General features: G+C 49.1%; 1 protein-coding gene and 1 non-coding gene across 2 annotated transcripts in view; both read right to left on the bottom strand.

Annotated features, from left to right (window-relative positions):
- MYO5B (myosin VB) overlaps positions 1-22,731 on the bottom strand; it is a 210,357-nt gene extending 187,626 nt beyond the window's left edge. The window contains exon 1 of the mRNA XM_049781585.1: positions 22,658-22,731. Within this exon, the coding sequence (XP_049637542.1) occupies positions 22,658-22,684 (27 nt within the window). The 5' untranslated portion in view covers positions 22,685-22,731. The remainder of the gene's footprint in view (positions 1-22,657) is intronic.
- On the bottom strand, positions 13,862-14,025 carry LOC126021089 (U1 spliceosomal RNA). The gene has a single exon (XR_007499702.1). It is a non-coding gene; the product is annotated as a U1 spliceosomal RNA (small nuclear RNA).
- Positions 22,732-23,080: the final 349 nt, after the last annotated feature.

Here is a 23,080-nt window from a genome sequence, read left to right as displayed (position 1 = left end):
AAAGAAGGGCCTCTGTTGTGTATGTAAACATTTTCATGGGATTATTATGTTACTGATCCTACCCTGATCGGTTATTGTGCCCTACCCTAGGGTGTGACCTGGCATTCTGCTCACACCCCAGGGTGGTACCTGATTCTGCCCCCACCCTAGGGTGGTACCTGATTCTGATGTATAAAAGCAAGGGTCTATGGAAGGCAAGGGATTTTTGGGGAGGACTGATTCTGGGGCTTTTGGCTTCAGCCTTATCTACTGAATAAAGCTGATATCTTCTGAAGCCTGACTACCTATTAGCTTTATACCTGCCACATTCACCTCAGAACCGCTGGCTGAACAGGGTGGCAGACGCATGGTCTGAGCTGGAGGAGAAAGACCTCATCCTCCATCCCTCCATCAGTCAGTCCCATAAAGGACTGACTTGCAACAGGCCTCTGCACCCTATCCATCCTGACAAGGTGGGATGACACAGGTCAGTGAGAAATCCAGCCAAAGTGTCTCCCCCACACGACAGGCAGAGCCAAGACCAGACTTGGAGTTGCAGCAAGACATTTTCCTGGCCTGGCTTTTTACCCAGAACCCTTGGGGGTTCCTCAGGGACTCCAGCAGGAGGCAAAGACGTCACTCTAGGGCCCAGGAGAGGGAGCCCCACTCACCACAGTCACTGCGGTCAATGAGGTCACTCCAACCTGCAGCTTCCCAGCAGTTTCTCCAGCCCTGTCAGTCATCAGCACCCGCTTGACCTGGTGTCCTGCTGGGAGGCACACCAGGACCTTACCCTGGAGGCCTAGCCCTGCCCCAATCCCCAGAGGAGCCCCATTTGTCGCTCACAGTGATGCCAAGGAGACCTGCTGAAGCCCGAACTTTTACCTTCCCTGCTGACATTTCTATTCCTTCACCTTTACATGGAAGACACCAATATCCGGGTGCAAGTCCATAGTCCTGGCGTACCACACACTGCCTCTAGGGTCTGAATCATTATGAGCATTCATATGGGCGTGAATTATAAAAATTCAGCCCCACAGATCAACAGAGCCAATGGGGAAGCTGCGTAAAAGACCGCCACATCCAAGGACCAAAGAGAAGCGCTTGGAAGGCCGGACCAGCACTACTGGCTCAGGTCCAGGGCAGCATGTATGCATTCAAGGACACTGAGCCATAATTCTGTCAAGAGTGTGAGATCGAACACGTGGCCACCAAGACTATTCCTTTGTACAGGCCGGTCCAGAAGAAAAAGGATAGCTTTGGGGGTCAGGAAATGGTCACTCACTCCACCCCCACCTCCTGTATCCCTGATATGCCTTATTCCCAGACCAACTTCACCAGACTCCGTATCTGACCCTGACCCCCATGCCCAGCATGTTGGGGTATCAACATCTTCCAATACTGCTGAGTCTGAGTGATGGACGGGAAGCAGGACCCCTCCAGTGAGCCTGTGATACCATTCAGGGGCTAACAAGGTCTTTCCCAAGCTCCTCCTTGCATTTTCCAGGGGCTGGGCCCAGGGGACTGAACAACTGACTCGCTTCTGCTCCCACATATCTGAGAATCGAGGGAAGCTAGATGAGGATTGGGTACAGAGAAGCAGTAAGCAGTGGGGAGAAAAGGAAAACAAGATCTCAGATCACAGCATGGTTAAGGCTTCTACCAGAAGATGGAGAGCCTCATGCACAGAACAAGGAGAGGACTCAGGGTTCAACCAATGGTGGTGGCATTACTGTTGTCACTATTGTGTGCTTTGGAACCACACTGGGCAGTACTCAAGGCTTCCTCCTTTTTTATTTATTTATTTTTTTTTTTGTATTTTTGGGTCACACCCAGCAGTGCTCAGAAGTTACTCCTGGCTATCTGCTCAGAAATAGCTCCTGGCAGGCATGAGGGACCATATGGGATGCCAGGATTTGAACCTATCACCTTTGGTCCTGGATTGGCTGCTTGCAAGGCAAGCACTGCTGTGCTATCTCTCTGGCCCCACGGGCTTCCTCCTTTTTTTTTTTGGTTTTTGGTTTTTGGTTTTTTTGGGTCACACCTGGCGGTGCTCAGGGGTTACTCCTGGCTGTCTGCTCAGAAATAGCTCCTGGCAGGTACGGGGGACCATATGGGACACCGGGATTCGAACCAACCACCTTTGGTCCTGGATTGGCTGCTTGCAAGGCAAACGCCGCTGTGCTATCTCTCCGGGCCCGGCTTCCTCCTTCTTAACTCAGGCAACATTCATGGTGGTGCTCAGGGTGCTGGGGATAGTCCCAAGGTCAGCTATATTCAAGAGCCTAACTGGGTGTACTGTCTCACCAGAGAGACAGACAGGAGAGGAGCTGGTGCACAGACAAAGGGCAAAGGCACTAGGCGGGAAGTCACCCACAGCACTACACCAGAAGGCACCTTCAGTGGCACAAAAGGAGTCAGGGGTTGTGAAGATTCAGAAGGCAGAAAACCAGTGTGGCTGCCACCACCTGAGCCAGCACCCCACGGCGGTCCATGTCATTATGGATCTTTCCCTTTGTCAAGGCATCACAGGCACCCAACTCTGATCTCATGACATGGTCTTAGGCTCTGGAGTACAGACGGATCCTGAGATCATAGTCTTCCTCCCTTCAGTTGGCAAAGGAGGAAACTGAAGCTCAAGATTATGGGGAGGGGCCGGAGAGGTGGTGCTAGAGGTAAGGTGTCTGCCTTACAAGCGCTAGCCAAGGAAGGACCGAGGTTCGATCCCCCAGCGTCCCATATGGTCCCTCCAAGCCAGGGGCAATTTCTGAGTACTTAGCCAGGAGTAACCCCTGAGCATCAAACAGGTGTGGCCTCCCCCAATAAAAAGATTATGGGGAGAGCTGCTGAGACCATAATGGTCCAATCCATCTATCACCAACCAATCCAGGGCCCTGCCTCACAGGACTCCTGTAGACATGGCAAAGGCAGGGACCAGGATGGAACAGTGATCAGGGGACACAAGCCCTACAACCACAGAGACCTGAATTTGAACCTATTATTACTGTACGACACATACCCCCAGCACCACTGTGTGAGATACCAACACTTATCAGCTAATCCCTATTGGCCTTATTGGCCATGTATTACCAAAGGTTCCCCCAGGCCCTTTGAGCACACCCCTTCAGTCCCTAAGAAGAAACCCAAATGAAAGCATAGCCTGGGAAGCATCAAGTGTATCAAGAAACTGCCACTAAGAACACAAGATGTCAGGGCCAGAGATGTTCAGTGGGCTGTGGTGTGGGCTTTGTATGCAGAAACTCAAGTTCCATCCCTAAAATTGGGGGTAGGGAGACTGAGTATCACTGAGAACAATCCAGGGACACCGAGCAAAATTAGTTCCCAAACTCCAAGAAAGTGAAAAAAAAAAAAAAAAAAAAGAAAAAACTGATAGCCTTTTTTGCGGGGAGAGGGGTTCAGGGTCATGATGTGCTCAGAGTTTCCTCCTGACTCTGCACTCTGGATTCCTGATTCTGCACTCTGGCAGGGCTTAGGGGACCATATGGGTACGAGAGAACAAAACTGGGTTGGCCACATACTAGGCACTATATCTCCAACCCCCCAAACAGATATTTTTATTTGTTTTATTTGGGGGGGGGGTGAGGGCCATACCCAGCAGTGCTCAGGTGTCATTCTTAGCAGTGCTTGGGAAACCATATGGGATGCCCAGGATCAAACCCCAGTCAGCTGTGTGCAAGGCAAACTCCCTACTTTCTGTGCTATCACTCCGGCCCCAAAATTGATAGTTTCTGAAGGGTCAGAGCAAAAGCCATCCTAGCTCATGCCTTCCCAGCTGCCTTTCTGTCACCCACTTCATAGCTACAATAAGAAACTGTGGGGAGGGGGAGTTTCAGGTACTCTGAGACACCAAGGCACAGCCTTGAAATGCAGATGTTCGGGACTTCCTTCTTTTGGTCAGAATGAGTCAGGCACACAATAGCAGAGCCTCAACCTTGCTCCCCCTGCAGAAGGTCCTTGAACTCAGACATCAAGGCCTGTTCCTGGAAGAATTACAATCGATTGACAGGCAGAGAAGTGAGAAGCCTCAGTCAAATCAGGACACAGCCCATCTAGGAACTCCAGGTCTAAACTCTGCAACTCCATAGGCAGCTTCTGGTTTTATGGGGGGTGGGGGGGATGGGAGGGGAGCTGAGCCCTGAAAAGAGGGAGGTGAGGCAGATAAGCACTCTGCCCTTCAGGGAGTACCCCTCAGTGCCAGGCCTCCCTGAGTCTTCTTCACTATCCTCCCCATTTCTGGTGAGTCCTCACCAACCACCCTTACAGTAAAAAAAAGGGGGGGGGGGAAATCCCCCTCCAATCACAAAGCCCAAATGGGAAGTTCACTGAACGGCTGTATCCCAGATCAATAAAGCGTCACCATTCCCATCCCGAGAATAAATCCAGGAAAGATGGAAACTAATTTCTCTAAGAGAAACAAAACCATAAATCAAACTTCCTTTGGTCTAATTTTATAGGTAAAGAACAGCATGATTTATTCCTTCCTTCTTTTACTGCTTATTAGGAATTATTCCTTTTCACCTTTGTGGTTTTTTTTTTTTTCTGGTTTTCTTTCCCAGCAAGGTGGCATCGTTCCTCTCAGGAGGGCAAGCAGTTTCAGAGTCATATGGGGGGGGATTCCTGTACCCAGTTCTGAGCCTCTGCTGGTCTTGGGCAGATCCTGCCTGGCACCTCCAACCCAAACCCATAGCAATGAAGCCCTACCTTCCACCTGCCACCTCAGAGCTGCCTTTGGGTGCTAGAGTTCTGCCAGCCAAGAACCTTCTACCAAGAACCTACACAGCTGAGAATGACTATCAGAAACCAGATTAGAGAAGCCACAGTGATAGTACAGCAGTAGGGCATTTGCCTTGCATGCAGCAATTCCCAGCATCCCATGTGGTCCCCCAGCCTGCCAGGGGCAATTTCTGAGTACAGAGCCAGAAGTAACCCCTGAGCTCTGCTGAGTGTGGTCCAACAACCAGTTAATCAATCAATAAATAAAGTTTTTTAAAAAGAAGAAATCAGATTAGAAACACAAATGGAGGCTCAACTGTTGGTTTACAATTTAGTTCCACCAAAAACAAAGATCATCCCTGTTTCTTTGTATCTGTTTGTTTACAACATGGTTTTGTCCAAAATAGAGATCTTCCTACTAATTTTATTTTACATCTCTCAAGCAAACCTGGTGGGATTGGCTCAGGATAGGCCTGTCCTTACTACCCCTGTCCTGGGTGTGGTCTCTGTATGCAATAAAAACTACAGTTCTGGAAGGCAGCTCTCTCTTGACTTGACAAAACAGACTGCTACTAGGCCATGTGTATTTCACTCTCAGTTTTGTTTGGATTATTTCCTGTGGCAATCCTTGCTTCAGACCCCCTTTCCCTGGGTGGAAATACAGCCTTTGGGACCATTACAATCCATGTTCCATACAGGACAAGAAAGGAAAGAAGCAGGCCCCCCACCCACACACCCCAGTGCTCTTCTGTGTCATAGCCTCTGGGGTCCCGTGAGGGAACAAACCATGGTCTTTAGTGCCTCATCACCCCTCATCTCCATGGAGCAATCATATGGTCCCAGTCACTGAAGCATTCTGGGAAGCTCCTGGGGCCTAGATAGCCAAAGTCACCTGTACCAGGTACACCTGCCAAGAAGTAGTCAATGAAAAGGTTCTAGAAAGAGAAGTTCTGGTTATTAGTAACCTGGGGACAAAGATGGGTAGTGGAGCCCACCGAACTGGAGACTGGGGTTAGAGTGTGTCATTCCAGGAAAAATGAGAAGGCAACAGTCCAGGGGGATCAAGGCCATGAGGAAGAAGGAACACACCCTTCCCATTACCAGCAGCACCTGGCCCTGAGCCGGGCTGTACAGCAATCTTCCTCCTGGTGCCAACCTATATGTAGTCCTCAGAGACTACGCAGTTGTGTAGCAGAGACTACACAACTCTCCCCCATTTCTGCACTTATGCAGCTGTCCCTGCTGTGAGCACACTCGACCCAGAAAACTATAATTTTGCCCACAGCCAGAAATGGATGGGCAAAAAATGAGAAGTGGGTCTGGGTGGTCTCCGAGCACCTCCCAGGAGCTTCGCCCCAACACAGAATGTGACGCTTGTCCAAGTATGAAACAGACTGTCTCCAGCTTCCTGTCTCTTTTTACTCTGTGATAAAGTACCTTAGCATTACCTATATAGTTACTTAGTTTAAAGCAGGGTCATCAGTGCATCTCAAATAAAATCCAGGCCAAGAACACCTCTTGTTTCACTAAAAATCAATGAGGAGAAAAATTATGTAGATATCTGAGACTTCCAGTTATCTGAATATCAGTTTGCACTTCATGCCAAGGTACTTTTCTTTTTTCTTTCTTTCTTTTTTTGGTTTTTGGGCCACACCCAGTGGTGTTCAGGGGTTACTCCTGGCTATCTGCTCAAAAATAGCTCTAGCAGGCACGGGGGACCATATGGGACGCCGGAATTCAAACCAACCACCGTAGGTCCTGGATCGGCTGCTTGCAAGGCAAACGCCGCTGTGCTATCTCTCCGGCCTGCCAAGGTACTTTTCTAATGTACTATGTGCTCAACACATAGTAGAATAAGAAGAAAATATAACTGGCAGAGACATTCCCAGCAAAACAACAACAACAACAAAACACTCTCTTGATAATCAATGATGTCCGCAGGACAAAACTTTCTGCATGTTCTGTATAAAACAGTAAACTGATGGGGCCAGGAAAGAGTTCAGTGGGTAGGGAAACTTAAGTTGCATGCAGCCAAATTCAGGTTTGATCCTGGGTAGTAAGATATATGGCCCCCAAAGTCCCACCACAAGTGATCCCTGAGTATCATCAGGTCTGACTCCCATCCCCCCCAAAATGATAATTAAATAAAATGCATTTGTATTTTTTTAAGGGTAAGGCTAGAAAGATACTTGAATGTTGCAGGCTAGGTTCAATGCCACGTGGGTCTTCCCAAGTATCGGTGAACATGACCCAAACCACACCCCACCTCTGCCAAAAATAAAGCAGAGCCTGCAGCCAACAACATCCTTGTTATCTTTTTCTTTCTTTTTTTTTTTCTTTCTTTTTTTTTTTTTTTTTTTTTAGTTTTGGGGTCACACCCAGCAGCACTCAGGGGTTACTCCTGGCTCTACACTCAGAAATTGCTCCTGGCAGGCTCGGGGGACTATATGGGATGCCGGGATTCAAACCACTGTCCTTCTACATGCAAGGCAAATGCCCTACCTCCATGCTATCTCTTCAGCCCCAACATCCTTGTTACTTTAACAGCCAAGAAAAGTAGAGGTGCCATTGCATGGGGGTGGATCCCCAGGGACCCCCATGCACTCAGCTCTGTGGAAATTGCAGGTGTCACCTGGCTGTCCTAGGCAGCATGTGTCCTTCCTTCTGATGGGTGACTGACATTTCTCTGTTTTCATTTTACAAAGAGCTTCCCATTGGGTTTCCCTGATCAACTACTACTGCTATCATGCTTATGATGACAGTATGGCAGTTACCTGCCTATGATTAAGTTTATTACATCAACAGACAGTTATAGAAGTGGGACCATAGAGATCTTAGAGCAATCATTAAGTTCTGTGAGTTCTTAAAAATTGGAGGAACTGGAGCAGGAGTGATAGATAGTACAAATGGTAGGGCATTTGATCCCCAACATCCCATATGGATCCCTGAGCCTGCCAAAAGTAATTTCTGAGTGCAGAGCGAGGAGTAACCCCTATAGGAAAAACATCCCAATGATGCTCAGAAGGCAGAGAGGCCTCTCCTGGGTATTCTCTACCAACTGGGCCAGCAGTGCTCGGAGGACCACATGGTGCCAGAGATAGAACCAGAGCTGGCTGTGTGAAGGCATGACCCTTAGCCTATGTACCATCTCTCCAGCCCTACGCCTTGACTTTTTCATAACCCAACCAATAAGCACTGCTGCCTGAGGAAGGGTATGATCCTTATGACTTAAGGGTACCTGGTCTGACAATGGGGAACCTCTGAAAGTTGGCAGACTCTGGAGATGGAAGCTGAGGTGACCAACCACACAACATCGACACCAGTATATGGTGCCATACTGAGTCTAACAAGCATGTCGGTCACATCTCAGCCTCTCTGAGCTGGGTGGCCCTCTGCTGTTCCCAGAGCAAAGAACCAACTGCCCAGGGATGTAGACACAATCACCGCTGGTGCCAGAAGAATACCTCCCCAGCTCTTGGGCCAAGTTCAGAAAGAAGGCTCTCCTGTCCCCACCCACCTCTGCCAAAGAGGCCATCCCTAAGGAAACAGCTCCCATTCCGACAGACAGCCAGGCGCAGAATCAATCACAGTTTAAGGGCATCCTCAGCAGTCTGGCATGCACAGCTTGCTCTCCAGAGATGCACATGTCCCCACAGTCAAATGACAATTAAAAGAATAGGCGGCTTGATAAGTGAAGAAACAGTCGTTTCTGGCTGAGGAGACATTCATTTTCCTTATTTTACAAATAAATGTTAGCCCTCATTAGCGAGCGCTGGCAAATTCACAATGTGATTACATCTGATGATGAGACGGAACAATTCATCTCCGTTTAATGGACTAGCATCTCTTTAATGCTTATTCCCATCACAAATGAACTGGGAAGACGTCAAGGTCATAAGACGAGTTTGCAGGGTGGGCCTTGCTGCTCTGGCTTGCCTGGGTGCTTGGAAGAGCCTGGGACGGACATCCCGGCAAGTGGAAAATGCTCTGGACACTGGCCTGTGAGGAGGTGCTGACCTAGAGTTAGGATGCTCAGGGAACAAGATCAGAGAGATTATCTCTCCTGTGGGAGGGGAAGCCAGATCAACCATCTCATTTCTTCCTGACTCAGGGCCCCTTCTGAGGATCACCTGCTCTTCTCAACTGCACATGGAGGGATAAGCCCCCATCTCTCTCCATATACACCTAGTCAGGCACACATCTATGAGTCATAAAGACAGCACTGAAAATTCTGAATTACAAGCTGGAGCAATGGTACAATAGGTAAGGCATTTACCTTGTGCAAAGCCATCCCAGGTTGGATCCTGGGCATCCCATAAGGTCCCCCGAGCACCACAAGGGGTGATTCCTGATTGCAGAGTCTGGAGTAACCCCTGAGTAGCACCAGTATGACCCCAAAGCAACAACAAAATTATGAGTTAATTGGGAAGAAATTAAACCTGAATGTTTTCAATATAAATGACAACCCTGGGGGAAAAGTACGATTAAATGTGTGCTTCAAACCATGTGTAAAATTTGGATATTATAAAACAGAGGCCGTTTTGTTCATTTTTGCGTCCACAAATCACTGCTTACTCCACCTCCCACATCTTGTTGTGAGGCCTCTGGGCACAAAAATAAAAAAGAAAAGCAACATTTAACTCTCTCCTGATGGTACACACATACAATCATGGATTGAGCCAAGTGCCCAAGCAAACAGATGGGCCTTGCACCAGGCACTCCATGTTCAAATCCTTTTCAGCTCTTGGTGTTACGCTAAATACAAGAGGCCTTTCTGGAGCTAAGGACAGAGGCTTTAAGACCCAATCAACAACATTTCTGGAATGCCAACAGTAGGAGAAACTAGCGTGGGAACTGCTAGAAGGCAAGACTCAGCCCACATACAGCCTCCACCTCAAGGAAGGTGATTTTACAAAAGTCAGTGCTCAACCTTTCTCTGCAAGAACTTGAGCGAGAGTCAGACTGGGAATGTACAATGACACCTCTAATCTCAGAGCTCTGGAAAACCTGACTTTGGAAACTTGTGCCATTTTCAGCAATATCACTTTCTTGGCCTCTCGCTGATGAAGCCCAGGGTTTGTGTCCTCAGCCAGCACTTGAGCAGACAAGTAAAACAGGGGCCTCCTGCTCTCCTCCCTGCAACATCCCCAGTCAATCTCCCCATACACCTGCCTCAAGGCCAGTTCAGCTTTCTTTCCCCTCTTTTCCTGATCTTTTCTGTTTCCTCATGTGTACATCTTCATCCTCACTCTCATTTTATTTATTTTAGAAACTCAGCAAGCAGTCATTATTCCAGTTCATTTTCTCCGAAACATTCCAATGGTGCCTCGGTAGGTACCATATTCTGAGTAGGCATTTGTGTTGGCAGGACAGGTGAGGAAACTGAAACAGAGTCCAGGTGAGCTAACAGCTGTCAAGGATGTGGCTTATGGCGTGTCACATACTGTATTTGGATGAGACCCTGGGCTCCAAACTGACCTAGAAGTGAAGACCAGTGCACACCATGGAGAAAATAGTACAATTTATAGGTTTGAATGCACTTGACGTTCCTCCAGATCCCAGCATCCAGGGAAGCATCGTCCTGGTGCCCAGATTCTTGACTTATCCCCAAGCCTGGACACATGCACTGCCCCATGCGGAAAAGGCAACAGGCCCTCTTCAGAGCTCCAGGCAGAGGTATCTGGAAGGACCTGTTTCTTTGAGGATTTCTTGTCAGAACGTGCTTGAGTTTTATGGTCCAACTTCTCTGGGAAAATCCTTAACTAACTTTTCAGAAAGAGCTTTTTCAGTCCTCCCCCAACTTCCGCTGAGGAGGAGAAAGCCTGCAGGGCCAGTGACACTAGCAGAAGCATCTGGAAAGGTGTCATTTCACAGGCCTTGAATATACATAAAGAAACGCACTCAGAGGTCTGGAGGACAGTGGTTAGGGGATTTGTCTTGTGTGGGAGGCGACCCAGGTTTGATCACCGGTACCACATATGTTCCCCTGAACACTACCAGGAGTGATCCTTGGGCACAGTCAATAATAGTCCCCTAAGCAACACTGGGTGTGGGAACCCTATTTAAAAAAAAGAAGAAGAAGAAGAAGAGCATTGTGAGTTGAGAACTCAGGCTCCCATCTAAGCTTGCTTCTGTCCTTGACAAGCTACCAAGGTAGCCCTTAAAGTGTTCTGACAAAACCCCAACCAGCACCCCATTCTATGAACATTGTCAGGTTCCATGCAGGGGTACTTGTCCCCAAGGGCAGGCTGACACCCTGAGCAAGTAGGGGGTGGCAATGAGACTGTCACTTCCATGTGAAGGTGCCAGGCTCTAGGGGATTATGGGAACTTGCTCAGTCCTTGATCTCTGTCGAGATCGAGTTGCCCACCAGGCACAGGTAATAACCAACAGGCCACATGTTCACACAGGAGTGAGAGGGCGGCCAGGCGGGAAATCAGAAGCCACTTCTTGCAGTTTGAGTTCTTGCACAATTGCATGTGGAGCCTTTTCTGGAGAGTGAATCTCCATGGGGGCCTCATCAGAATGGGCAGCTGCTATGTACAGCATGCAGTTCACAGCACCACCGCAGCCCACAGGCATGGTGGCCAAGGGCCCAAAGCAAAGAGCTGCTGGTCAGGCTTCCTGCCCTTCTCTGTGTGTGAACTTGCATGTCATGCTACCGCCTCCTGTTCCTCTGGATTCTCCCAGGGAGAAGGGGAGGGGGCACAGGGGATGGGTCCCCAGAAAGTCTCTGCTGCACAAGAGGTCCTGTAAGGAACTGAGCCCTGCAAATGAATTGCATGGAATCTCTTTCAATTATTTCCTTGAATTCATCCCCCTGCCCCAGGTGGAATTGTAATCACATTGTTCTGTCCTGATGGCCAGTGACTGCTGAAAGAGCTGTTGGGACCCTCCAGCCCTTCCCAACTCTGTCTTATTCCTTTTTTTAACCTTAATGCCAAAGTTAATGAATTGAGTCCTGTAGACTCAATGTAGCTGGAACTCCCAGAAGGCTAAGGAGAGGAATGGAGATAAAGCCAGGGAACAGGGTTGGGTCCTCCAAGGTATCTTGGACTTGCTTCAAGCACGTAAGGTGGGCCTGCTGTGTGGTTGGTTTGAGCCTTCAGAAATGGCCAGTCTCAACAGCAACCCATAAGCTTCCATCCATCATTAGTGCCTCTCTCACCCAAGCTCACATACTCCTACCTCTGAACAAAAGAAAGGTGCCCTATACAAAACAAGTCTGTGGCTATTTTACCTGGATACACTGCTTGCCATGACTTCTGGGCAATAAAAATGCCACCCACTGATCAAAATCCTAGTTGTAAATGTCTTACTATAGGAAATGCAAGGAAAACTACAAGGAATACAGGAAGTGTATGAAGGGATGCTTGACCTCCAATACAAGTCATCCTTACAACAGAAACAAAGCCTTAAGAGGCAGAGTAGGACACATAGCACAGTGAGGAGGGCACTTATCTTGCATGCAAACAAAAACTGGGTTCAATACTTGGCATCCCATATGATCTCCTGAATATTGCCAGGAGGGATTCTTGAGCACAGAGCCAGGTGTAACCCCTGAGCATCACTAGATGTGGATATAAAAAAATAAATAAAACCTTAGTGTTAGGGGCCGGAGCAATAGCACAGGGGTAAGGTGTTTGACTTGCAAGTGACAAACACAAGATGGACTCTAGTTCAAATCCCAGCATCCCATATGGTCCCCCCAAGCCTGCCAGGAACAACTTCTGAGAGTAGAGCCAGGAGTAACCCCTGAGCACTGGCGGGTATAAACAAAAACAAAAACAAAAAAAAAAAATGGGGGCCACATCCAGTGACGCTCAGGGGTTACTTCTGTCTGTGCACAAAAATCACTCCTGGCTTGGGGGACCATATGGGACGCCGGGGGGTGAAACTGTGGTTTATCCTAGGCTAGTGGTGTGCAAGGCAGACGCCTTATTGCTTGTGCCACTGCTCCAGTCCCCCCCCCCATTTTTTTAAGAAAAATTGTGGTAAGGTTAAAAAGAGGAATAAAACAGCTCTTTTTCAGAGGCCACAGGCCATCAGGACACACTAACTGTGATTACAATTCCACCTGGGAAGTGGGGGTGTGAGTCCAAGGAAATAATTGAAAGAGGTTCTTGTGGGCCTGGAGAGATAGCACAGTGGCATTTGCCTTGCAAGCAGCCGATCAGGACCAAAGGTATTGGTTGGAATCCCGGTGTCCCATATGGTCCCCCGTGCCTGCCAGGAGCTATTTCTGAGCAGACAGCCAGGAGAAACCCCTGAGCACCACTGGGTTTGACACCCCCCCCCCAAAAAAAGAGGTTCTTGTAATTCTACTCTGGAAGGGTTTTTCCAAGGAAATAATTAAAAGAGGTTTAAAGAATACACTGCAAAAATTTTCACAACATTTATGTAAAAAAATTAACCAATAAAGAAATAGTAAGTTAAACATCATGCTATATCCATGTAATGCCCTATTATATAAATATTAAAGCATTACCCTTTTGGGGATCAAAGAAATAGTACAGCAGGGAAGACATTTGCCTTGCACATGGCTGACCAGAGTTCAATGTACTGGCAACTACTATGGTCCTCCAGCCCCACCAGGAGTGATTCCTAAACGTAGAGCAAGGAGTAAACCCTGAGCACTGCCTGATATATGTGGTCCCTCTCCCCAAATGTTACTTTTTATGGCACTGGGGGGAAAAAGCATAACAGGCTAAGATTACAGTCTCTCATATGCCATCATCCATTTTTAAGTAAGTTTTATTATGCCTTAGTCTACAGCAGTAATGTCCAGTAGAAATGTAAATAAAAGTACATAAAGAAATTGTTATATTTCTAATAGCCACATTAAAAACAAGCGAGTCAAGAGCAAAAGCAACAGTATGGAGATAAAGGCTGACTTGGGTTTGATCCCTGGCACCCCCATATGTTCCCCTAAACCTGCCAGGAGTGGTCCCTGAGTGCAAAGATAGGAATAAGTTCTGAGGACCAATGGCTGTGCCCCTCTGCCCTAAATAAAATGAGCCATAGAGCAAGTACCTAGCTTACACAAAACCTGAGTTTGAGTTCCAGCACTAATGCCTTTCCCCCAGAACATCTGAGTATGATCTGTCTTTTTTTCTTCCTCCTCCTCCTCCTCCTCCTCTTCCTTCTTTAGGGAAGAGCGCACATGTAGTCCCCCACTACCATAAATTACACAGTCAAGTTTCCCACATTTGGGGAAATCGCAGGGATCAACATGCCCGAAGTGCAATGGGTGAGCCTCACCCTGGGGAAACCACCTTCTTGATCATGGAATTACCCCTGCCAGGTAAGTATGGGTATGATCTGTCTTAAAATATTTTTGTTGGACCTGGAGAGATAGCACAGCGGCATTTGTCTTGCAAGCAGCCGATCCAGGACCAAAGGTGGTTGGTTCAAATCCCGATGTCCCATATGGTCCCCCGTGTCTGCGAGGAGCTATTTCTGAGCAGACAGCCAGGAGTAACCCCTGAGCACCGCCGGGTGTGACCCAAAAACAAAAACAAAAAAAACAAAATTTTGTTAAAGGTGAATCAAAATATTTTACTTGGTAAATCAATATTTTTGCATTCCATATAAGATGTCAGAGGAGTTTACTCCCTGGCTTCATAAAAAATAAAGTATGAATGAGTCATCTTGCATTCACTTTTTTGGACCAAGTCCTGATAATCTGAAGTGTAGCTTGACACTTTCCTCCCAATTCCAGCCACTGATACACCCTAATGGACAATGTAAGACAATGTTCTCTTGGACACCGCAGGAAGAGCCCAGAGGACTGGGGAAAAATGATTTCTCAGGATGGGCCCGCTGAATCTGTGCCTTTCCTGCATAATATGAATTGTTTCAATAATCATTTGTATTAACAGGGAAAAGGGGCATTATGAAAAATGCTTTTTAATTCTCTCTTATGTCTCTAATCGGAGTCTAGAAGGCACAAATTAAATTTAAAACTCCAAAATGCTCTGCTTCTTCCTCAGGAGACAGTGGGAACTGGAGGTGGGTAGGAACTGCGGGAAAAGAACTTCTAATCTCTGTCTGGGCCTTGGTTATCTACTGTCATCCATGTATTTGGAGAAATCTTTCCCTCTCACCAAGCCCACTTATAATCAAAACCCCTACTGGCCAGCAGGGAAGGGCTAGAGAAAAGGCTCCCCTACTATGAGATAGGGGGAGAAAAGGTTCCAGAGCCCATACTATAGCTCCACCCCAGTTTCTCAGTGAGAAATTTAAGGATGGGGGCCAAGAAGATTGCTTAATGGACTGGAGCACATGCTCTGCATGCAAGAAGCACACCACATGCAAGATCCCAGCACCATATAGTCCCCTGAACATAGCTTGGCGTGACCTCCTGCAACAAGCGAGGAGTACTTTCAGGTGTGATCCAAAACCAAAACCAAAATTTCAGGATGAGTCACGATAAGATCATAACCACAGAGATCAGAACTGCCCATACCAAGGCTATGATCTACTCTATATAAGCACCTGCCGTAAGACAGTCATCTCTTTCTTAGAGAAAAACAAACTCCACACATCTTTCACTTGTGAGAACCCCAGCTCCTGGCATTGCTCCTCTGAGCTCATTTTTATGCATCAGAGTGTAAATATATTTCCACTGGGACAAACCCCAAACTTAACACAAGGTCAAGTGCTGTCCTTGTCTATTCCGATATTCTGTCCGCCTGCAAGTCAGAAGCTTCCAGACCTGTCTCCCTTCCCTCCTTATATAAGCCAATATGTCTTGAGCTCTGAGTTCAATAATAATCCTTAGTCACACGTAGCATCCAGATCTAGTTTCCAAACTGTCTGCATTGTTTCGATAATCCTACCATTGTTCAGTGATTGAAAACCAATAACCATCATCTTAGCCAAGAGATCAATGTAATGATGCTGTCAGGAGCAAGACATGCATGCAACACTCCTATCCCCTGAGACAGAGAACACACAGAAATGGCACACTCAGGGTCTGTGATGTTGTGATGTATCCTGAGATGGTACAGGCAGTACATTTGACTCCTGAGATGGCACAGGTAGCATACATGACATTTGACTCCTGAGATGGCACAGGGAGAGTACATGTCTCCTACGCTGGCACAGGCAGCATATGTGTCTCCTGAGATGATACTGGCAGCATAATGATACACCTATGAAAAGCACTTCATCTCTACTTTTAGCCATGGTGCTCAGGGAAACACACAGTGTCAGGGGTGAAGCCCAGAGCTCCTCTGCAGGTGCTGCAGCCTTTTGAGCCATGTCCCAGTCCTGAAAATCATAGACCTTAAAAAAAAAAAACCAGGGCCAGAGAAACGCCAGGTGAATGCATTTGCCTTACACACAGCAGAGCCAAGTTCAGTCCCTGGTATCCCATCTGGTTCCCTGAGCACAGAGCCAGGAGTGAGCCAAAATAAAAAAACAAACAAAAACTACACAGAAAAAAATTGTGGCCAAACTGAGAGTATATTAGATTCCACCCGACATTAAAAAGAACATCCCCTCAGCCGAACAAATCAAGGTCAATAATAAGCTTTACCGCAGTCACATGTGCAAGTACACACTTTGCAACACCCTCACAGTAACAAAGAGAAAAGGAAAAAGTCATTCATATGCTCAGAGGCTGGTCAGACCCGGCAGAGACCAAGCGGGATACCCCATGGTGAATACACCCTCAGAGCCCAGGAAGCAGGAGTAACCCAGCAGTCAGGCACAGGCTTTCCCAGGAGGCCTGAGTGCAGACTCCAGATACAGGCCACAGCTTTTCAGACCAGGGCGCAGATATGCAAAGATAGGCACCTGCTGGGTGCAAGGAGAAGCACTTTTTTGACATGCTGGAAACATCCAGAATGTTCTGTGCTCCAGGGTCAGTTGCACTGGGGAGCTCTGACATAACCAGCCAAGTTGGGGGATAGGACAGGAGAGGCCAATGCAAATAGCAATGGGGCAGATAGAGCCGCAGGCTGGTGAACAATGGGAAAAGGGTTCCTACATAAATGCCAGAACTTCAGGGGTACTCAGCAAATCAGGGGATGGGGGGGAGGGAGAGAAACAGCATGAGAGATACAGGAGGCTGGGCAGAAGGGAGAAAACATGCCCTTATGTGCCTCCCAATTTTAATTGGGGGAACCCAATGGTCAGAGTGCACATTGTTCCAAGCACCCCTCAACAATTATGGTTCCAGAATCAGAAACTGATCAAGCAAGACTCCATAAGGCTGGGGCCGGAGAGATAGCATGGAGGGAAGGCATTTGCCTTTTATGCAGGAGGTCATTGGTTCGAATCCCGGTGTCCCATATAGTCCCCCATGCCTGCCAGGAGCAATTTCTGAGCCTGGAGCCAGGAATAACCCCTGAGCACTGCCGGGTGGACCCAAAAACCACACACACACACACACACACACACACACACACACACACACACACACACACACACACACACACACAAAGACTCATAAGGCTGTGTGCTCAGAAAAGGCAGGGAGTGGGACAGGAGGGAAGGAGGGCAGCAGGGGGTGATGCCCAGCAAAGTCCCCCTAAACTTTGCAAACAGCCTGGCTCACAGCTTATCTCACACCCAAGAAAAAGAAGGGACACAGACATTCAGGTGCTCTTCTTCACAGGTGCTCTTCTTCACTGGCCTGTCAGAAGGGACGTCAGTTCTGGGGCTCTGAGATCTTAAGGGATGGGAGGGGACAGGGAGTGAGCTCCTGAAGCCAGGTACCCAAGTACCTGCATCCCAGCCTATAGCGATAATAGCGATAATAGTATGGTGCTTGCCTGGCATGTGGCTGACCCAGGTTCTATCCCTGACACCATGTATGGTGCCCAATAGATCCTAGAGTGATCATTGAGCACAGAGCCAGGAATAAGTCCTAAGCACTGACAGGCATAGCCCTGAAACAAACAAAACCAAGTTCATACATACTATAGCAAATGCTTGTGGGGCTCCTAATGGCTCCCCACTTTCGACCACCATCACTTTCCCAAGGATCAGCATCTGGCAGCCAGCAGGAAAGCGCTGGTGGGTCCCTTCATAGGGGCAAGGGGAAATGGCTGTGTGTGGTGCTTGATGAAGAACGGGCCATATCCCTAAAGCTCAGCGGTTCTAGCTTCCCGTCCCAATCAGGCCCCCCAAAAAAGGCCTTTGTGATGCCCACAGAGTGTGTCTCCCACTAAAGGAAATCCTTAACAGCAGTCAAAACGCACTGTTTGGACACTAGCAGCTAAAAGCTAAGCCAGAAAAGAATGCTTAGTAGTACTAGCTCGTGTGGGGACATCCTAGTCACTGTGCAGGCTAAAAGCAGTGCAGGTTGCTGGAAATCTCTTCTCTGAAATAGCAACGTTTCCACTTTTTATCCAGAAGAAGCCTTCTCCAAAGGAACTGCCTTATTCCAGGTAGCAGAGACCTTAAAGATTTGACACTTTACAAATCAGGCTATTTGCTGCAATTATTATAACTAAGCTGTACTACTCACCAACCATGCTCATGTTTGGACATCTTACTCTACAAATCAAATCTTTCTACGGGAGAGAGCTCAAAGGGCTGGAGCACATGCTTTGCATACAGGGCTTGAGCCCCAGCACACAGGGTTCCCCAAGAACTGCAGGGAATGAGCTCCCCAAAACACACGCACACACACACACACAAACACACACGTAAAATAAAAATTAGCCTCATGATGTCTTCTGGCAGGGGTGACGAACAAGTTCGACACAAAGAGCCAAAATTTTAAACTGTGAGAGTCAGAGAGCCACACCACGCAGTGACCTGCCAAAACAGACAAACACTCACACAAAAGCATATAATTTTAACAATAATCTATTGAAACACATATTGCATTTTGCCATTTTGAGTGAGGGTAAAAATCCTGTTTGCCACTCCTGTCTTCTGGCTTTTCTTGCAGGTTGGAAGCAAATCACCAACCCTAGCCACATGCATCTCAGAATGATAGGGAGATGCAACCCCTATCCTCAGGTTAAGGTACGAAGGCAGCTCAACAACAGCCCTCAAAGAGGCTGTCATTTGCTCAAACTTTTTTCCATCCACACAAGATTCCCAGGGGCCAGAAGTTGGGCTGTGTGCATGTGTGTGTACTCCAGGCTCTACACTCAAAAATCACTCCTGGCAGGCTCGAGTAACCATATGGGGTGCCTGGATTCGAACCACCATCCTTCTGAATACAAGGCAAATGCCCTTCCTCCATGCTATCTCTCTGGCCCAGTAAGAGGAGTTTCTAAATGAAGAGTGCTCTTTGAATCAAATTAACTACAATATATTTTTCACACAGCATATCATCCCTCTGATGCAAGTAAGGGGCTTTCTTTATAGTAAGAAAATTATTACTTAGAACTGGAGCTATAGTACCACTTTGCACAAAGCCTACCCAGGTTCAGTCCCCAGCATCCCATATGGTCCCTCGAACCCAATAGGAGTGATTTCTAAGTGCAGAACCAAGAATAACCTCAGAGCACTGCTGGTGTGAGCCAAACAAATCAAAAAGAAAATTTAAATAAAAATAAAACCTGGAGGGGTCGGAGAGATAGCATGGAGGTAAGGCATTTGCCTTTCATACAGAAGGACAGTGGTTTGAATCCCAGTATCCCATGTGGTCCCCTGAGCCTGCCAGGGGCGATTTCTGAGTGTAGAGCCAGGAGTAACCCCTGAGCTCTTCGGGGTGTGACCCAAAAACAAAATAAACAAACAAACAAACAGAAAAAACCACCATAGGGATCTTCTTTGAGTTCAGAAGATACAAAAACCCAGGCCTTGGGGCCAAAGAGATAGCATGGAAGTAAGGTGTTTGCCTCTCATGCAGATGGTCAGTAGTTCAAATCCTAGCATCCCTTATGGTTCCCTGAGCCTGCCAGGAGTCATTTCTGAGCATAGAGCAAGGAGTAACCCCTGAGCACTGCAGGGTGTGACCCAAAAACAAAAATAAAAACAAACAAACAAAATAAAACCTAAAAGGAAGGAGGGAAGGTCATTTCTTGGATAACTAGGAATACAGCAATATACTAAGTTCTTACTGAAAATGCTTTCAGGCTTATATATACACTTAAATATCTCATAGTCCTGGCTGGAGAGATAGCGTGGAGGTAGGGCATTTGCAGAAGGACGGTATTTTGAATCCCAGCATCCCATATGATCCCCTAGCCTGCCAGGAGGGATTTTGAGCGTAAAGCCAGGAGAAACCCCTGAGCGCTGCTGGGTGTGACCCAAAAACCATATATATGTATATATATATATATATATATATATGATTTATATATATATGATTTATATATATTGATATATATCACAATCCAATAGCATCTTCCAACTATGTCACCAAAGCAACAGGGAGGCCAGTGAAAGACTTAAAAATGTCCAGGATGAAGGGACAGCTAATTGGCAATGCAGCCTAAAGATGTGAGTTCAATGCCAGGGGTCACCACTCCCCTCCACCATTCCTATAGAGCACAACAGGGAGATAATACAGCAAGGAGGGCACTTGCCTTGCATGCAGCTGCCCCAGGTTCAATCCCTAGTCGCCCATATGGTCCCCTAAGCCCAGCAGAAATGATCCCTGAGCACCGCCAGATATGGTAAAAAAAAAAAAAAAAATACACACACACATAGAGCACAACTAAGTGTATAATCTCTATAATCCCAACAACCAAGTGTGCCACCCTTGTTCATTGCAGTCATACTAAGAAAGGGACATTAAAACCATTTCCATCCTACTTATAATAAGTGCTAATGGCATATGGGTGATTATTTACAACAGCATAAAACATGAACGTGCGTGCCTAGATGCAGAGCTTGTCGCATTAGGAAAACCAACCAGCAGGTTAAAAATAAAAGGGAACGTTGACTGTTTGCACAACACAGTGAAATGAAGACGTCATCTCCAAGAAACAGGGCGCATCTAAGTAGCAGGCACTGTTCTCCGGAGTAACCTGTGATTCATGTGTGGACTGAGAATCCAGCTTAGCCAGTGGGGTGACAATGACCAGGAAACAAGATGGTGTCTCATACATAGTAAGTGTAAACATTTAAGTCTTCCAAAAAGAATAGCAAATGCTGGAAACTCAAATCTGAGAGCTCCTGAATCTGCCCACAGATTTAAAAGCCTCAAAAGATACCTGGGAACTAGGAACAAGCTGGCAGCCCCAGGGAGGAGCACTAATGAATGCTTTGGGGATTAGCTATGCCAAACCTTCACAGCCAAGACTCTATTTTTTGTTTGTTTGTTTGTTTATTGGAAGAAAAAATAGTACCCTCCCCTGATCTTTCCCTGGTGAAACAAATTTTATGCAGAAAAAAGGCGCACTGACCCTTAAACTGAACTTCCAGATCGCCACCTTCCTAGTAACTGAAGCGGAACATACTTTTTTTGTTTGTTTGATTGTTTTTGGGCTACACCCGGTGACGCTCAGGAGTTTCTCCTGGCTATGAGCTCAGAAATCGCTCCAGGCTTGGGGGGCCATATGGGATGCGGGGGACTGAACCAAGATCCGTCCTGGATCAGCCCCTGGGCAAGGCAAGCGCCCAACCGCTGTGCTACAGCTCTGTGCTATATCCCCAACATACTCACTTCTAACTTAAACTCTGGTGGCGCATCTGCCGGATGCGTCCCCCCATCCACCCCCCAAAATGCTCTGTCTTGAACACCGAGTTTCGAGCTCGGGACTTGCTCGAGTGTCCACGCATTTCCTCTAAGGCAGAGTGAGTTAATGATTGTCTCAGGGGAGGGTAGGACTTTGCTTTGTCGCAGGTGTATCCCGCGGAGAGGGAGGAGTCGTGACTCCGGTTTTCGGAAAGCAGCTCAGGTTCTCCCCGGCCTCGCCGGGCAGGCGGGCCAGTGAGTTCCTGGTAACCAGCCTGGGAGAAAGCCGGGGAGGCAGGTGGAGGCCCGTAGGCACCGCCCAGGGCTCCCAGGAACCACAACGACGCGGGTGGGGTGCATTTCTCGATCGGCAATGATCGAGATCGGAACCCACCCCAGCTCGCCCCTCCAGCCCGCTCGCAGCGCCCACCCAGGGGAAGTCGAGCCACCCAGGCGACCGCCTGGCTAAGAGCTCGGAATTGGGGAGCAGGTGTCCAAGGCCCTCACCAGGAAGCCTAAGCGGGGTTCAGCCTTCCCTAGCAACCCCGTCCCTTGTCCGTCCTCCAGGTCCTCCGGGAGCGGCCCGGGACCCTCGGGAGAGGGAGAGCGGCCGAAGTAGAAAATTCCTCGGGGAAAGGGGGTGCCCCTGAAGCCCTGGTGCGGGTGGGGAGACGGAAGTGGCTCTGCTGTTGCTGCCCAGACCTGTTGGCCGGGCAGGTGTGCCCGACCCGCGCGCGCCCACCCCCGGCGCAGAGGACCCCGGGGAGCCGCCCCCGACCGAGTTGGCCGTCCGGAATCTGGGGTGGGTGGGTGAACCGAGACCCCTGCACATCCCCGCTCCGGCCAGGGTCACCCCCGAGGGGGAGCCGGCCGAGCTCTACCTTGGAACCCCCGCAAGTGCAGCCCACTTCGCTGCAGCCGCACCTGTTCCCGGCCCCCAGCTCGGGGCGCCCCGCATCTCCATCCATCCCCACTTCTGACCTTGACGCTCCCTGGACCGCGACGCCCTTCGACACTGAAGCCCACCCGGGACGGCCCCCCCAAAAAAGTGCCCCGTCCCCCTTGGAATTTTAGGAGCGCCCCCCGACCCGCATCTCCCGCCTTAGCCCCGCGTCTCCGTGCGTCCCCGGACCCCGCCGGCCGTGGAGCGTCCTCAGCCCACCGCACCCCACCCCGTCTTGCACGTCCACCCCGGGCGCTCCGAGGCGCTGCAGAACCTCCCCACGTCCCCGCGGGACCGAGCCGGGACCCCGGCACGGCGCTGGCGGGTGCGCTCCGGGAACCGGCCAAACTTTCTCCTCCCGCGCCCAAGTTCGGGGCTCGGAGCCCCCCGCGAGGCGCCGCACTCACCCGGCTGTACAGTTCGCGGACCGACATGGCCCGGCGGGCAGCGGCGGGGTGAGCGCGGGGGTCTGGGGCCGGGTCCGAGTCGGGGCTGCGGGGCGGGCTCAGTGCGCGGCCGGCCGGCCTGGCGCCATCTTTCCGGTGCCAGCGCGCTCCGAGCGCTCCAGGAGAGACGCCGCGGCCCGAGCCCGGGCCCGGAGCGACCTTTACTCCGGCGCGGCAGCCGGGAGTGGCGGCAGGAGGCGGCGCGCAGGCCGGGACCGGGCCGGGCCGAGCCGAGTCGAGTCGAGCCGAGCCGCGCGGGCGCTCCCTGCTGGCCGCCGCGCGCCCGGGCACAGGTGCGCGCAGGTGTAGGTGAGCACCTGCGACTGCTCCTTCCAGGGCCCGCGCCTTTGGAACGCTGGGCCGGGACGCTGCAGGGGTCCTGGG

The sequence above is a fragment of the Suncus etruscus genome, chromosome 10, assembly GCF_024139225.1.
Source record: "Suncus etruscus isolate mSunEtr1 chromosome 10, mSunEtr1.pri.cur, whole genome shotgun sequence".
Classification (NCBI taxonomy): domain Eukaryota; kingdom Metazoa; phylum Chordata; class Mammalia; order Eulipotyphla; family Soricidae; genus Suncus; species Suncus etruscus.
Note: the sequence above shows the minus strand (reverse complement) of the source record. Positions and strands in the feature narration are given on the sequence as shown.